Source organism: Cydia splendana, chromosome 8 (assembly GCF_910591565.1).
Source record: "Cydia splendana chromosome 8, ilCydSple1.2, whole genome shotgun sequence".
NCBI classification, from domain to species: domain Eukaryota; kingdom Metazoa; phylum Arthropoda; class Insecta; order Lepidoptera; family Tortricidae; genus Cydia; species Cydia splendana.
In genome coordinates, this window is record NC_085967.1 from 5,033,066 (window position 1) to 5,048,663 (window position 15,598).

Below are 15,598 nucleotides of genomic sequence, written 5' to 3' on the forward strand. Positions count from 1 at the left end.
TAAATTTCCAATAAAGCGTGTCTTGACACAGACCCCAATCCGGCGTAGACGCCAAGACACTAAATCAATTAAAATCAACTTGAAGACATCGTTAAACCATTAAGAGTCGTGCAATTCTCTCCTATAGGTAACATGGGGGCGTTGTAGCGTCTCACAATTACTATCATTTGAAGGTACAGGCAATTGACCTAGAAGTAACATGTTATTACATATCGACGCTTCGGGCGCCACTCCTGCCTAGATATCTATCTATCAGGTCAATTGCTTTAGCTAGTTTCAAATTTCTTTCGTTTACTTTCTACATAATGATTGCGGTCGGAGTCTTGCATCAGGTTTAATGTAACCAAGTGATGTATGCTCGTTAAGGGTCCCTGCTAATTTGCCACTAGTTAGTGCGTTTCCTGCGGAGGTGCGCGGCCCTCGCCGACGCTCGTTACGTCAGCGTCCCACTTCTGAGTTCTGACGACGTGCCGCTGACCTGCTAATTGAACTCATCTGAATAGGTTAGGTTACGATCGTGTAATGTTGTCACCAAAAACATACATGTAATTTTTGTTTATGAAAGAGTAAAAGTGTGTCGTTCGGCAAAATTAAATTGCGAGTCCTTTTGTAATTTTCACCGAGAGTGTGATCATCGGTAATTTTATAACAATATCCGCAAAATAGAAATCTCTTTGTTACAAGTTTTGGTTTCATGAGATCATGAGCTAGTCGTTACCGAATGGTCTTTTAACAGGTAGACAATGTCAACCGTGCTAATGGAGCTGTCGAATGCGATGATCGCGACTTTTTCCCACGTTAACAATGAGATCGACATGCTCGATGATTATGTCAGCTCATGAAAGGTTAACAGCTATTAGGGAGTATATCATTTAGCTTTGACTATATAATATACATGCTTTCACTGTTAAAAATAAAATTTTAAAATATACGTCTACGAAATAATTTAGTGCAAGTTAAAGTCGTTAGTTTCAAGCATTGTTATTGAGTTAAAGGCCGTCTAAAAACGAAAGGGCTATTTGTATCCGTCACATGAAATATTCTTGTAATTATACTGATCGGTATCAGCGGAGGGCCGCGGAAGACGCGACCGCGACCGCATTCGGTCGTTTGCACTTTCGATTTCCTGCGCTGCGGCCCGGCCTCGGGCGCAAATAGACAAATACTCGTAAGCTAATAGTTACCGAGATCTACACAAAGCATCAATTCATCTTTAATCGAGCGTAGGCGCCACCGGTCCAATGGTATTTTTATTAGGGTTCCCTAATTCCTTATTAAAAACGTTAGTTGGCTACCTAAATCGTTTACTTTTTTGCATATTTAATTACACAAACGGGTCTACCGCGATATAATTTCATTGTTTTTACCTTTAATTCCGACGTTTCAGCTGAGTTGCACCAGACCCGACCCACCGGACAGACCGGTAGACCCGTTTGTGTAATTAAATATGTGTACAAAACGCGAGAGTTTAAAGTGTTATACTTTTTTACATCTATCTATCTATCTACTTGAAACTTTACTAATAAAAACTAAATGAATATAAATCTCTAATGCACATCAATTTAGTATCAATTATCTGCAGAGCGGTAAAGTGACAAGACGTAGGTATTAGTGATGTACCGACTATTGATTTGGCCGACTAATCGGCGCTCGAATGGCCGATTAGTCGGCCGACTAGTCGGCCAGATCATTAGTTTCGTATAAGTTCAGGTGAAAAACAATAGTTTTGCTCCTTTGGTTGCGCTATTCATCATAACATCTGGGAGACCGAGCTTTGTAAAACATATAAAAACTCAAAAAATGCGCGTTTTTTCAGAGATAAGACCTAGCTAGATCGATTTATTGCCCCCGAAAACCCCCATGTAGCAAATTTAATCGAAATCGTTAGAGCCGTTTTCGAGATCCCCGAAATATATATATAAATAAATATATGTACAACATATAAATAAATAAACAAGAGATGCTCGTTTAAGGGTATTATATTAGCTTGGCTAAAAGGTGTTCTTTACAGGTTCAAAGACCTATCACAAGAATCCTCGTTCAATTTCTCTATTTCTTTTACAGTAGGTACAACTTGTAGGAGGTATTTCCGAGGCTCTATTTCCCGTACGTACGTAGTCGGCAGTTAAGAGCCTATCTCCTGTGGTCAGCGTCTTTACGAGCAACGTGCCCTGTCTAAGTCTCTAAATTTTGCAATAATATTAATATGAAGTTCCCCATGGCTCCACCATTTAAAAAAAAACTGAATAGTAATAAAATTATTTAACTTGCCCATGAAACTACACGAGAATCAGTTGAGATTGACCTATAGAGGAAAACACCAGCCCACCAACATACGATAACGATCAAACGGTCAAATATATGCAAAAAAAGTTTTCGTATGCACCTTAAATAGGTATTTTAGTAAAATAGGCATAATCATATGGTAAATATTGACTGATGATTTATTTTTTTCTGTTTTTCTTTCACTAATAAAGTGCCGACTAATCGGCCATTTTTGCCGACTAGTCGCCGACTAATCGCCGACTACGAATGTGGCCGGATAGTCGGCTTTCCCAACTAGTCGGCGACTAGTCGGTACATCCCTAGTAGGTATACGAATAATGTCCAGAAACGTCATCGTCAGCAAACATTAACGCGTCAGGAAAAGTTTCGAAAAACACTTTATCGGAGTACATAATGGAAATATGTATATTTAATTGAGTGTTAGAAACACACGCGTCACGCACTTGGCCTTTATATTTTTCGGTTAATAAGCCGGTGACCGAGTCAGCGTTTCGCTCGCTTGATTAATGCCGCCTTTACAGAGATAATGGCGCCGAATCTCGCTCGAGCACTTGTCTGATTCACGTCTATTCAACGCGGTACCCCGTAATTAGGGGTGAAAGTGAACTTTTTAGATTAGATCCGTGAGTACGTGACTAGATTTAATGCTAATATGTTTTGGGCGTATTTTCTAAAACTTTTAAATGACAGTTGAGATAAGTTATTTTAATCATAAGTTCTTCAAATATTAGTTAGTCTTTGCATGTATTAGGTTTCCGATTTTACGCCAAGCCCAGTAATTAAAACCCATAATAAATTGTGGGTTTTGATAGTCACATGTCCCAAACTATCAGAAAAAAGACGAATCTACATTGTGTCTGTCGATGCCTTACTTATCTGTTGTTTTATTGTTACAGAGCCCTGGCGCAGTGAGCGGATCCACACCGGGCGCGGAGAGCTCACGCGACACACTCGACATGCGGTACTCTCTGGCGGCGTTAGCCGATGACTACACAAAGCGAAAACACGTCGTGCGCGTCACCACTGCCGCCGGCGCTGAGCTGCTGCTACAGGTAAGCTTCACAGACTTACGGTTAGACCCGTTTGACGGTTCTTGAATGTCATGTAAGTTTTCCACCGACTGGACCGTGCCAGATTAAGCTGTTTCCGTGAGGACCAGACCGGATAGCAACTGTTAAATCCCCAATTAAGTATGTAAATAAGAAATGCGACTACAATAACAAGAAAAATTATACCTAGTAGAATGCGCTAGTTTTAGCCCAGCCCTGCCGGCCATGCATAAGCGAGAGGAAGACTAGATCTTGAAGACAGAAACAAGAAACGAAAACATCATATTTTGACCAGTTGAACGTTGTATAACAGGCGGAGGGACCAGAAGACGCCCAGCGCTGGCTGGCGGCGCTCCGCCGGCACTCGGCCGAGCCGCCGCCGGCGGAGACCGCGCCCGCTCAGCCCGACTGCCCCTCGCCGCTGCCGCCGCAGCGCAGCAAGAAGATCGGCCGCAACAGGTCACCCACGGGTAAGTCATGAACTTATGAACAGCACGGTGTATTCCCATTTGTTCCCGCCGGGCACAAATAGGAATGGGTGCATTCATATGAATTTACTTAGCTACTGCTTCGGTATCGCTACATCATATCAGGAATTTGATATAATCTAATATCCTACTACGACATCCAAAGGTCTTTCTATAAAATTACTACTCCGACTCTCAGATTTTCTTCTAATCCGAAGATAGGACGATCTTAATCTGTAAATTAAAATACCTATACAATAAATCTCTGCCACCAGATTCTGGTCAGTAAAGCCTATAATCGTTCATTTATTCCATCATACAAGGCCTGGATTATAATGTTCCTTAATTCCTCAGGACCACCAACGCCAACCCTTCCATCATCGCCGAAGAATAAAACATGGAAGGGCCGCATGGCGAAACAGCTCCGTCGCATGCACGGCGGCGGCGCCGCCGCTGTGCCCGCGCCGACTTCAGGGTGGCTCGGCGCGCCGCTCGAGCGCTGCCCCACCGACCCGGAGCACCCGCTGGTGCCAAGAGCGGTCACGTTGCCAGCACATGCTGTGGAGGTATACACGAGTCAAAAGTTTGCAGTGGAAGATAATATTCCTCAACGATTTGGTTGTTCTTAGTCATCAGTATTTTTTTTGTCATCCTCAGGCCTTCGGTCTCCGCACAGTGGGAGTGTACCGCGTGCCGGGCAACGCGGCCGGTGTGGCGGCGCTGGCCGCCGCGTTGGACCGCGGAGAACCTCCTCCAGAGGGAGACCCGCGGTGGGCGGATGTGCACGTCGCCTCCAGTTTGCTCAAGGCTTATCTGAGGCGGCTCCCTGATCCGCTGCTCACGGCTGACATGTATCCCGCTTTTATTGGTAAGAATAAAGCAAGATTAGCATTTGGCCCTTATCGTAACAAGTACCTATAGGTGACACATCGACATCTACCAGAGTTCGCCCAGCTCTAGTAGATATCACTTTCCGTTAGGTATTAGATTCGTTGTGTCTGATACCCAACAGCCGACGGACACGTGTGCCCTAAATTATTAATTATTTTGAAGAAGAACTCACTTGTTCACCAACCGTAATGCCAGATGTCTTCTTGCAATTAAGAGCTCAATTAAGATTGCCACCTACAACTTTAAAAGAAGTCATGCAAGCGACTTCTAAAGAGTTTACGGTCATGTATATTGTACTAGAATTTTTGCAACTGGTAACAAATTATCCTTTACATGCACTCTTCAGAAGATCGTCGTAAAACTAATGAAAATGTTCCTAACCAAACGGTCATTAATTTTAGCAAATTGTTGGCAATGAGCCTCGGCTTTTCATCTTAGTTGTAGCGAGTCGAGTTATCGTTAGTATTTACCGCAAGCAGTGATGAATGGTGCGTCTCAAACCGGGATATCACTCGACAAGTGCTCAGCCGGCCTAGCCAAGGTTACAATCGCTATCGCTTCGACAACGAAAAGCATTATGTCTCTCTATCACTCTTCCATATTAGCGCGACAGTGACAGTTGCGTTTCGATCGCTACGGAGCGTAAGCGATTGGCATCTTGGCTACGCGGCCAGTTTACTTTACCAGCACTTTAAAATCTGAATTTTTCTAGAACTTTTTACTTGTATTTTCAGCGGCCGATCGCTCACCTGAGAGAGCTCGGGAGTTACGCCGTCTAGTCCTCGCGTTGCCCGAGGCTCACTACGAAACACTCAAGTACCTGATCCAACATTTGCGCCGCGTCGTGGCGCACTCGTGTTATAACAAGATGGAGGCGCGAAACTTGGCCATCGTGTTTGGACCAACATTGGTGCGCGGCGCCAGTGACGACATGCTCGCGATGGTCAACGACATGTCCAGTCAGTGCCGCATCATCGAGTCTTTTCTGTCTCACGTGAGTCTCGCGTCACCTCTACCTACATAAATATTTTAAGTACCTACTGACTGACGTATATATTTTTTACGCTTGTCCGGCATTTGTCCTAATTATCGTTTATTTTTGCAGTATGACTGGTATTTCGAAGAGGAGGAAGGCGATCCCCCAGTGGAACCCCCGACGACGGCGGAGGAGTTGTCTCCGGCCCCCGCGCCCTCCCGCGACCTCCTCATCCACAACGTCAAGAAGATCGAAGGTAATCCAACATGGCTCTCGGCCAATCACCTTTGCCAAACCCAACATCCGCGGTAATCATTCACTAGTCACTTATTAACAGGACAATTCGTCTTGAGCATCTTAACGTTCAGCGGAAAATTCCTAATCTCATCCATTCTTGCCTGGATGTCGTCTATCTTCACTATTATATTTCAGCTTGTCCCATATGGCTCCCACAAATATCATTTCGAAGAAATCGTTTTTCCTCCAAATTTCATTTTCTGTAATCTATTTTCCGGCATAGATACCTGTGCTAAATTTTCTCTATGTACGCGCTAGTTTCCCTTCAGCCGAAAACAACTTTTGGGACAATAGAATAAGAACGAACATTGCTTTTGAAGAGACCCTTTCTGTCATATAAGTCACTTGCCTTGCAATTATCGGACGTCGTCACAATTCTCACAATTGTCCTTTTCCAGGCAAAGACGTGTCGACTCGCGACATCGTATCCTCGATCATCTCAGCGGCGAACCGCAAGATCCAGCGCAAGCCGCGGTCGAAGCCGTCGTCGGACAGCAAGAAGTGGGCGGAGGCCGAGAAGCGGCCCGAGGCGTCGCCGGGCGCCTCGCCGCCCAACTCGCCGCTCACGTCGCCGCCCGCGCACCTCACCACCACCCTGGCCGACTACGACGGCCTGCCGCATAGGTTCAACCAGGGAGGCAACAAGTTAGTATCCATCATATTGTTGGAGAATTCAACCGAGCGCGAGATTTAGAAAAATTTGGCTAACATCACTTTTTAGGTCGTCTTTTTATTATCAACATTATGCTAGCCCTATCCCATGGCCTCTGGATTGATAAACCTAGTATTATGTCACCTTAAACTTGTAAGGCAGTTAAGTAGATTATGACGAAAAAACCGCAGTCAGACCTTTAAATTCCAAAATTAAAACGCGTTTCTTTGGATTTCATAAACATTGCGACTGATGTTGTTTTACTAACATGTTGTGTGCTTTCAGAGTGGAGATGGAGTCCATGTCAGTGTTGGGCCGCGGTCGCCAAGAGCTCTCGCGGCACACACACACACTACAGAGCTTCTCCATCGATGGTGAGTTAACATTTTATCCGTAGAGAGAGACATACTGTATTGGCTATCAGTGGAAAATGGATTATATAATGGTAAAACTCTTTCATTGTGAAATAAAATAATAATCAATTATTTACATTAGACTGAATTAAATTATGCAATAAATCTTGTGAGAAGACCAAAGCATATACGAAAAATGTCATGATATTAAGCAAGTCATTGTAATTGAAAAAGTATCCCTAAACGAGCTCGCAGCTCCTCGTTCAACTGGTTTGACACGGCCATACCCATTATTTCGTTTTGTCCAGACAATAAATATCGTCTACTATTTGCCCCACTAGGTGTGCAGTACTGACGTCAGAGAGTACACACAGCAATCCCTTTCTTTTGTCCACATTAAAAGGTATAGGAATGTGAGCGTGCGTGTTGCAAGTGTGTGCGTGCTGCGTGTACGCATTCGGCTCCGTTAACACGGGCAATTTGTTCGCATCTCCGCTGAATTTCTTGCAAAAACAGTTAACTTCACTGGCAGTTCTCACGCGACTAACGATTTCATTAATAATTGATGTACAGATTTACCTTCCTTCGAGAGAAGTCAGGTGAAGTTGACAAGTTGTTGAGGCAAGTTAGTCAATGGATCATGCGAACAAATAGCGGCTCCGATAAAAACTAACGCTTAGAACCGCGACGGCTGCTGACAGCACGGCTTCATGCTCGAGCATCCGACGTCCGAGCGACCGCCATTCATGTTCATATCGACGATCATCTCACTTCATTGTCACGCTCTTAACGTGCAACATTAACACGCTTCAATATTCGTGTCCGAAGGTACTTCTAGACGAACGAGTTGTCTAAATATATCTTCTCTTTTACTACTAAATCTCTAAATAAACGGCCGATTTGACGTAACTAATTCTTAACTCGATTTGTCGTAGGAACCGGAGATTTGGTGTCGTCTCTGACGAGCACTTTCGACCAGAAGCTGCGCACGCTGAACAACTCGTCGCCGCTGGACGACGGCAGCATCCCGTACGCGGACGAGCCCGAGCCGGACGAGCTCGAGACCGAGGGCAAGTCCTCGTCGAGCTCCCCCTCCGAGCACAGCGAGCGCGAGGAGCGCGTGTCGCCCGCCGCGCGCGCGCAGGAGCTCAAGGCCGCGTGGCTCGCGCGCGACCTGCGCCACTCCTCCTCCTCCAGCGACGAGCCCGACGCACGCTGGCCGCGGCCGCTGCTGCCGCCGCCGCCGCAGGACGACGACGACTCGGAGAAGGAGAACTGCATCATTCCAAAAAAGAACGACGAGGCTCGCAGCACCGAGGACGAGAAGGACGTCGACACCCGCTCGCAGGTGTCGGAGACGATGCCCGACAACGACAAGACCATCGATCGGCTGCTCTACCCCTCCGCTTACAAAAACGGCCTGCGCCTGTCTAACCCGGAGTGCGTGAAGCGCAACAGCGCCGCGCTCGAAAACGACAGCGAAAAAGACGTGGATTGCTCCAAGCTGAAACGTTCCGAGTCTCTGAACAGGGATCCGGAGAGGAGCGAGGCGCGCGTGTTGCGCTCCGAGAGCCTCAACTGCCGCGTGGAGTCGCGCCTGCAGCGCTCCGAGTCGCTCAACAAGGGCGAGCGGCTGAGCAAGCTCGAGAAGGGCGAGTGGAACATCGTGCGGAGGCGCGAGGGCGCGTGGCGCTCGACCAAGCTGAAGCGCAAGAACGGCATGCCGGAGCGCGGCATCAAGCGGCGCCACACGGTGGGCGGCACCAAGGACTTCGACAAGGACGGCTGGAGCGCGCGCCACACGCGCACGTCGTCGCCCGACCTCAGCGCCGCGCCCGCCGCGCCGGCGCCGCTCGTGCCGCCGCCGCGGCCGCCGCTCGAGAGCCACGTCTGACACGAGGCGCACTCCTTGTAAAGGACCGCCGCCTGCCCGCCGGGACCGGGACCGGGACCGGGACGCACACGCCGCATGTCGTTTTCATCGAAGCTGCGGACTTTCGCAGGTCGAAATCGTTTTCGGGAACTGCGTCGGTTGTAAATATTTTGTGGTGCACTAGCGTTTTCGGTAAAGACAGAAGTGAGGCCCCCGGCCGCGCTCGGCGCCGGCGGGGGCGGGTTTCGACAAAAACATTTAGCCGTTTCTAGATATTTAGTCGTCTATGGACTTAAGTATCGAATGATGAATGGGCTTCGAAGTACATCGTTTCTTCGCTAACTGGACTCTACTATGGGTGCCTATTGTTCGGGTGGTGCTGTTTATTTTATACCTAAGTAGTTTTTTTTTCTAATGAAGTGGGTGAATCAAAAATTTGGGTACCGGAAATCAAGAAAATATATGTTTTAAAATCTGATTACATGCAGTACCTACCATATTTATATCTTCGACTAACAGGAACTTTCGCATCGAGAGAGGCTATTATTTTGATTCGACTCAATTGACTGAATAGATTAGGTCACAAAAATATCTAATTATATATATTATAGTATGAAATAAAAAGCTAATACTCAAAAGTCATTTACATTATATTATATCGAAAAATCATGCATTAAGTAATAAAAATATTCGACACTTATATTGAAGTAACAAAGACATAAGTTAATATTGTATATGAGATATAGGCCAACGTATTACTCATTGAAAAAATAAATCGTACAGTGCAATACAATTTAGGTACTTGAATAGGAAAAATGTTTAAGGAAAGAAACAAATGAAGGCGAATGCCGCAACATCTAGCCGCCCTTCAACGATCAAGAATCAAACAAAGAAAACGGGGTTCTTAACCACCAGAGGACGGCTAGCAGCGGCGGGCATTGGGACAGTGCCATGCTTGGCTTGATGGAGTGTAACATTTGTTGCTCCGAACGTAGCTTATAAAATTATGGTGCGAACTGCTAAACGTGGCACTGTCCCAATAGAAAATTAAGCTCACTAAATAATGCCAAAGAATGATAAGGAAATCGTCAATTTTGAGAATGCGAGGAGCATACTAGAGTGAAGGCGCGACTCTGAAAAGAATGGAAGGAATATGTATCAACGAACTACTGAGTTACTCACCATATCGAGGCAATACGCACTGTACCTTGTGGCGTCGCTGCGCCCCCGACATACTTTAATAGTACTCCCTGTGTAGATTTAGAACTACTCTGTACGGAGTTGTGGGGCGCTTGCAGACGCCGTGATAGTGCAAACGAGCATAATACAACTAATATTAGTGCTAGTAGTAGATAGTACATACATACAATGAATGTTAATTAGATACTACGCCCAGGCGTACGTTAGTTTAAGTATATGTGCCCGATCGGGTGAACATGTGACCAGACTACTATAACACCACGTAACTTTAAGCATTATCGGTAAGAATTACATAATAGGTACTCGTCGAGTTATATTGATAGCGATTATTGGAAGGAATTATAAAAATAAATAAAAGCATACATCACCTACTTGCCTTTGCAATAGTTTTAGCGGATTTGACTTAATATGCACAATTCTCAGATTAAAATAGATTCTTTTAATACAGTTACCTAGTAGACTCGTCTCCTCTGTAACGAAATTATGTACCTAAACAAATATTTTAGATGACTATTGAAATTAGAAATTGTAAAACTTTGACTTAGTTTTTAAATATTACAAAGTGCGCTTGTATTGTAAATAGTGGATGCATTGTGCGTCTCTCTGATCGCGGGTTGCACTGCAGTGGCTCTGGTGAACGTCAGCCGCCGCTGCGTTGCAGGCCGCGCCGGGAGACGCGGCACGTATAGCAGTAGCCGGGCCAGGGCCCGCCCGTATCGACTAACCGACGTAACACTCCTACAGTGATAATAATAAAAGTGATTCTCTAGCTTTGTATATTGTACATTTCTTTTTATGATTAATTTATATTAAATTTGTTATCGTAGCTTTGTTGAATGCAATTATTTTTTATTGTTTTGTTTATCAAAGAGAAGTATTTTAGGCTAAATTCGATTGTTATTTATTTGCGAAAGCTGTAAAACGTGATTTGGCACAATTTCTTTTAAAATTGTAATTATATTTTGTAAATAATACATCGGCAAAATGATGTTTTAGACTTTCGTTCATTAACTATTTTGAAAATTTTATACCATCTTTACGTTAAGGCGATCTCAAGTTTGTTGAATGTTTGCAAAGCGTTCCTTTAAAGTTTTATTTGTAAATATATCTTTTAATGTAGGAACAGTGAATTTACTAATTGTAACTGCGTCATATTGTAAGTAGACGGTAGATGGCGGCAGGGGCGGGTCGGACCGGCCGGGCCCGGACCGGGACGGCGCCGCCCGGCGGTCCCGCCTGCTCGTTAGGTACATACATATAAAAGACATGTCTCGCTCGAGTGTCTGCTTGCAAGAGAATTGTATTCAAGTAATCTAATTCATGTCCTTCGTGTAATCAGCTATGAAATTCAAATAAACACCGTAAGACATTTCGCAAATGTGGTCTGATTCACGTTACAATATTCATTGTCATTGTGTATATTTTGGAACAATGGAATAAAATACTGAATCAATTTAGAACTTTTGTTTCCTTTCTACCCTGAGCAATTAAGCATAGCATAACGCTTAAACTGCGTGCTGCGTTTTGTAGTTTTACACCGTAGCGCGTTGCAATGATCAGTCGTCAGTGTCGCAGTGCAAATTGCCTCTGCACATGAGCTAATATCAATAATTAGTGGCCCATACATACTGTAGTGTAATACTGACCTACCTAATCATGAAACCTGTGTAACAAACTGACCGAATAATAAATAAATAGAGTTAGACCAAGAAAAGTCTGCAGAGATTTTGATAGCCCACGCAGTGCAAGTGTTATTTTAAACGTCAAACTTCTATGAAATTATGACGTATAAATAACATTTGCACTGCGTGGGCTATCAAAATCTCTGCAGATCTGCAAATATATCGATCATTTTTAGTTTGAGATTTAAAAATGGTCATCTGATTATCAACTAGGCCTCAATAATCGTTTAACAGGTTGAATGATGAATCACACATGATTCAGGAACGCATTTTCGTCCTAAGTGTTATTCATCCATGAATCGAATGAGATCAAATGGACTCTTGTAGTGAGAAGTGGAAAACAAAGTTAATAAATGAAATCAAAAGACATAAATAAGTTATCATTGTTTTATTAAGCAATCCACTGCGTACACTCATAATTAATGTGTTCCTCGTACCACTGCCACTTACAACAGGTAGCAACAATTGTGTTAATGATATAGAAACAATCCAAAATATTTTGTACAATCAGCTTCACTTACACAAATGTGGAACTCGCATTTAGCTCAGTTTTTCGCCCACTATGAACTGGAATTTCAAAATATGACAATCGCCTCATATTCAGCCTGGACCAAAGTTCAATTGTAACTCAGTCATGAAAGTCATGATTTTACCAAATATCGTACGTGGAACATAAAATCTGAGCTAATTCGATATAAGGACATGACATAAGTTGTAGTAAAAACAGGTAAAATTGTTATTAGATCATTATCATAGCAGAATACATCCAAACAGTAAAAGTCAGGTTCATACGAAGCCAAGAATACCAATTGCCTACAATAATCTTTTAGGATCACACGCATTTGAACTTGTCAGTCGAATCATTTAACTTAACTAGAGTCTGGCTAGCCAAAAATTGTTGACAGATATTTCGTTCTTGTATCACCAATTGTCTATGATTTGAAAAAAAAGCTAAAAGTCAGTTGACAATTTATGTCATTCATTCAAATTGTTTGCGGTTTATAAGGGGTTTATTTTAAGTAATATTAATAATGTCTATACTGAGTGAGGTTCGCAAACTATTATTTAAGTTCGTAAATAATTACGACAATGTGCGAAGTCGACGTGTAGCGTTATATAACGAAAAACTGCAATGTTTACAACTTCTAAGCAAATGTAAACAAATTAGAAGGTTAGTGCTCTATTAATATTTTGATACTTAGCATTTAGCATATTTGGCATAGTACTTGTGTATTTTTTTGGTGATGCATTAATATTACGGTATGATCGAGCTAGGTCTTATTTACACTACATTTCATTTTTCGCCTTGTTACAATGATATGGTGAGAAAGTGTTAACATATGTGTTTATCGTTGACTGTACTTCACATAGTGGTAGAAATTATGTGAGCCGGCTTTGAGTGCACGTCAACGTATATTTAACTTATATCCTTAGGTACCTTACGTGTGCACAGAAAATCAAAAATCTTTTCTAGTATCAAAACTATAATTCCTACTACACAAAGTGTGACCAGCCCAAGATTTTTTGAATTTCCCGCCAAACATTTGGGTAAAATTTCAGTAGCCAGACTCTAACAACTATTTACTGAATATTGACTATAAATCCTGATCGGAAATACCGTGATGGACGATAAATTTGTCAAGCTTTTGTGTTATTATTATTCCTACTGTATTCCGCACAGTTATATGTATATACTATACTGCAAAACGTAATTCAAGACCAAAAATAGTAAGACAATGTTACCACTTGTTACTAGCGCGTCTTGTATTTATGTAAAAATAAGTAAATAAAAGTACTTTATTAAATCGTAGGAGTAAAATTACTAATAAATAAATTATCTTAGCGTGATTATTTATCAAAAGGAATTTACTATTTTATAAACAAATTATTGCAGTGGCAACATTGTCTTACTTTTTTTGGTCTTGAATTACGTTTTGCAGTTTAAAGTACGTAAAGTGAGGAGGAAACGTGCTAAACGATGGCTATAATTGTAACATTCAAATTATTCTTATTACCAAAAATTTGACAAAACCATCGGCCTTAAAATAGCTACTTATTTCAATGAACCTTGAGTGCAAAGTTCATACAATTGCTACTAAACGCAAGTAGCAAATGTATGAAATCGCACTAAATACTAATTAATGTGTAATCGGGCCCTAATATTTCTTGTGGACTAAAAGTACCGATCTGATTGTGCATGAAAATCATGTAACCAATGAAATCTAATTTGTATGGACAACTTTTATTGAGCGTTTTGGGAAATGTTGGTCGCTAATTGAACAATCCACCAATACTGTACTGTACTGTCTAGCAAAAAAGACTAGATATTAAAAAGTGGCAATACTGTAGTGCCGTCCCGTTTTCTTATATAAATTGGTTTTCTTATATAAAAAGGGACGACACTACAGTCTACAGTATTACCAGTTTTTAATTTCTACTCTTTTTTGACTGACTACAACAGATGTTTTAAAAGATTTTATCAATTTACGAGGACCTTCTGACTCTTGTCAAGTGAATTTTGGTACACAATGTTGTAGACACCAAATATATGAGTAAATCCTCTTTCTAAAAATTTTACATTAATTATGTTTCACACTAAATTGTAATTAGACCTATTATATATCTAAAGAAAACTTGCGAAGGACCCAAATTAAATAAACATTTGGGATACAAGCAATAAGGCTACAGTTAAAATATCAATTGTCTATCTAGCCATTTAGTATAACAAATACCACCAATCATTTTCGGACATTCACCATTTTTATATTCAGTATACAGGGTGGAAAGGCACGACGATCCTTTCCGGAAATGGGAGATAGTTTAGCCTAAGCTCTATATTTTCTCCATAGAAACTATGTTAATATGGGCAACCGTTTCTAAATTATGACCTTTTAAACATCCACGCAAAAAACTACTTTGTTCTAACCCTAACAGGTGACAGGGTCAATGAACTTACTTGTAAACAATCAGTATTCGACAGGAAATTATGCTAATTTGTTGCCATCTAACCATTTTTAGGTCTGCTTACAGCACGGTAAGAATCATTGCGGGATTTTCGCTTTCTTAGTGGTTCCACTTGTTCAATACTTGAATGAAATAGTTATGTTATTCCTTAATATTAATAATACTAACCACAACATTGTTTACAACGACAGTTCAAATGGTGACATTGACAACCACTCAAAAGTACGCAATCGTCTTATAAATATCTCTGGTTTCCTTGACTGATAAAAAGGTTTTAGTTTCTTAACACGTTTCACAAAATTATTTTCGAATAATTGGAAACTATCTAAAATAATTAAAAATAACAAGTAGGTTGTGTTAGTTGCACCAAATGAACTTGCAAAAATGAAATACTAAGAATAAATCAAGAATAAATACTTCTTCAATACCTAACTAACAAACCTTCTTGCGTGGTAGGAAATAGACAAGACGTCTGATGTTTGAAATTAAATTTTCATTGAACTATACTTATTGAATGTCATATTCTTCAAATAAAAATGTTAGATGCTCGTGGCTATTTAAATTTGTGGGGCTGTGTAAAAGATATGGTGTACCAAACCAAACGGAATGTGAAACTGCGGACGAAATGAGACAAAGGCTAATTGGTGCTTTCTGCGGAGGATAAATGACGAAGAGCATACACTATATCGCATGTGCATCGACATACTCGGGTACGGGCTGCGGCGGCGTTGTAATACACGGAGGTACATTTGAACACCGTATGTGAAAAGAAGATAGTATTAAATATTGGAAAAAAGTAATTATCTAAGAAAGTAATAAAATTGTTTGTAATATTTTTGCATGCATTTGATTTATTTGACATTTATGCGTCATTCATACATCATTGCGATACTGTCAACGATCGGAAA

General features: G+C 41.9%; 1 protein-coding gene across 11 annotated transcripts in view; it reads left to right on the plus strand.

The window, feature by feature from the left end:
- LOC134792696 (rho GTPase-activating protein 23) overlaps positions 1-8,897 on the plus strand; it is a 461,388-nt gene extending 452,491 nt beyond the window's left edge. For 10 of the 11 annotated variants that reach the window (XM_063763978.1, XM_063763975.1, XM_063763974.1 and 7 more), the window contains 9 exons: positions 3,183-3,338; positions 3,649-3,805; positions 4,157-4,368; positions 4,460-4,670; positions 5,428-5,687; positions 5,799-5,925; positions 6,365-6,611; positions 6,904-6,992; positions 7,907-8,897. In XM_063763978.1, the coding sequence (XP_063620048.1) occupies positions 3,183-3,338; positions 3,649-3,805; positions 4,157-4,368; positions 4,460-4,670; positions 5,428-5,687; positions 5,799-5,925; positions 6,365-6,611; positions 6,904-6,992; positions 7,907-8,865 (2,418 nt within the window). In that variant the 3' untranslated portion in view covers positions 8,866-8,897. Of the gene's footprint in view, positions 1-3,182; positions 3,339-3,648; positions 3,806-4,156; positions 4,369-4,459; positions 4,671-5,427; positions 5,688-5,798; positions 5,926-6,364; positions 6,612-6,903; positions 6,993-7,312; positions 7,375-7,906 lie in introns of all 11 variants that reach the window. The other variant, XM_063763985.1, reaches the window with a different exon arrangement.
- Positions 8,898-15,598: the final 6,701 nt, after the last annotated feature.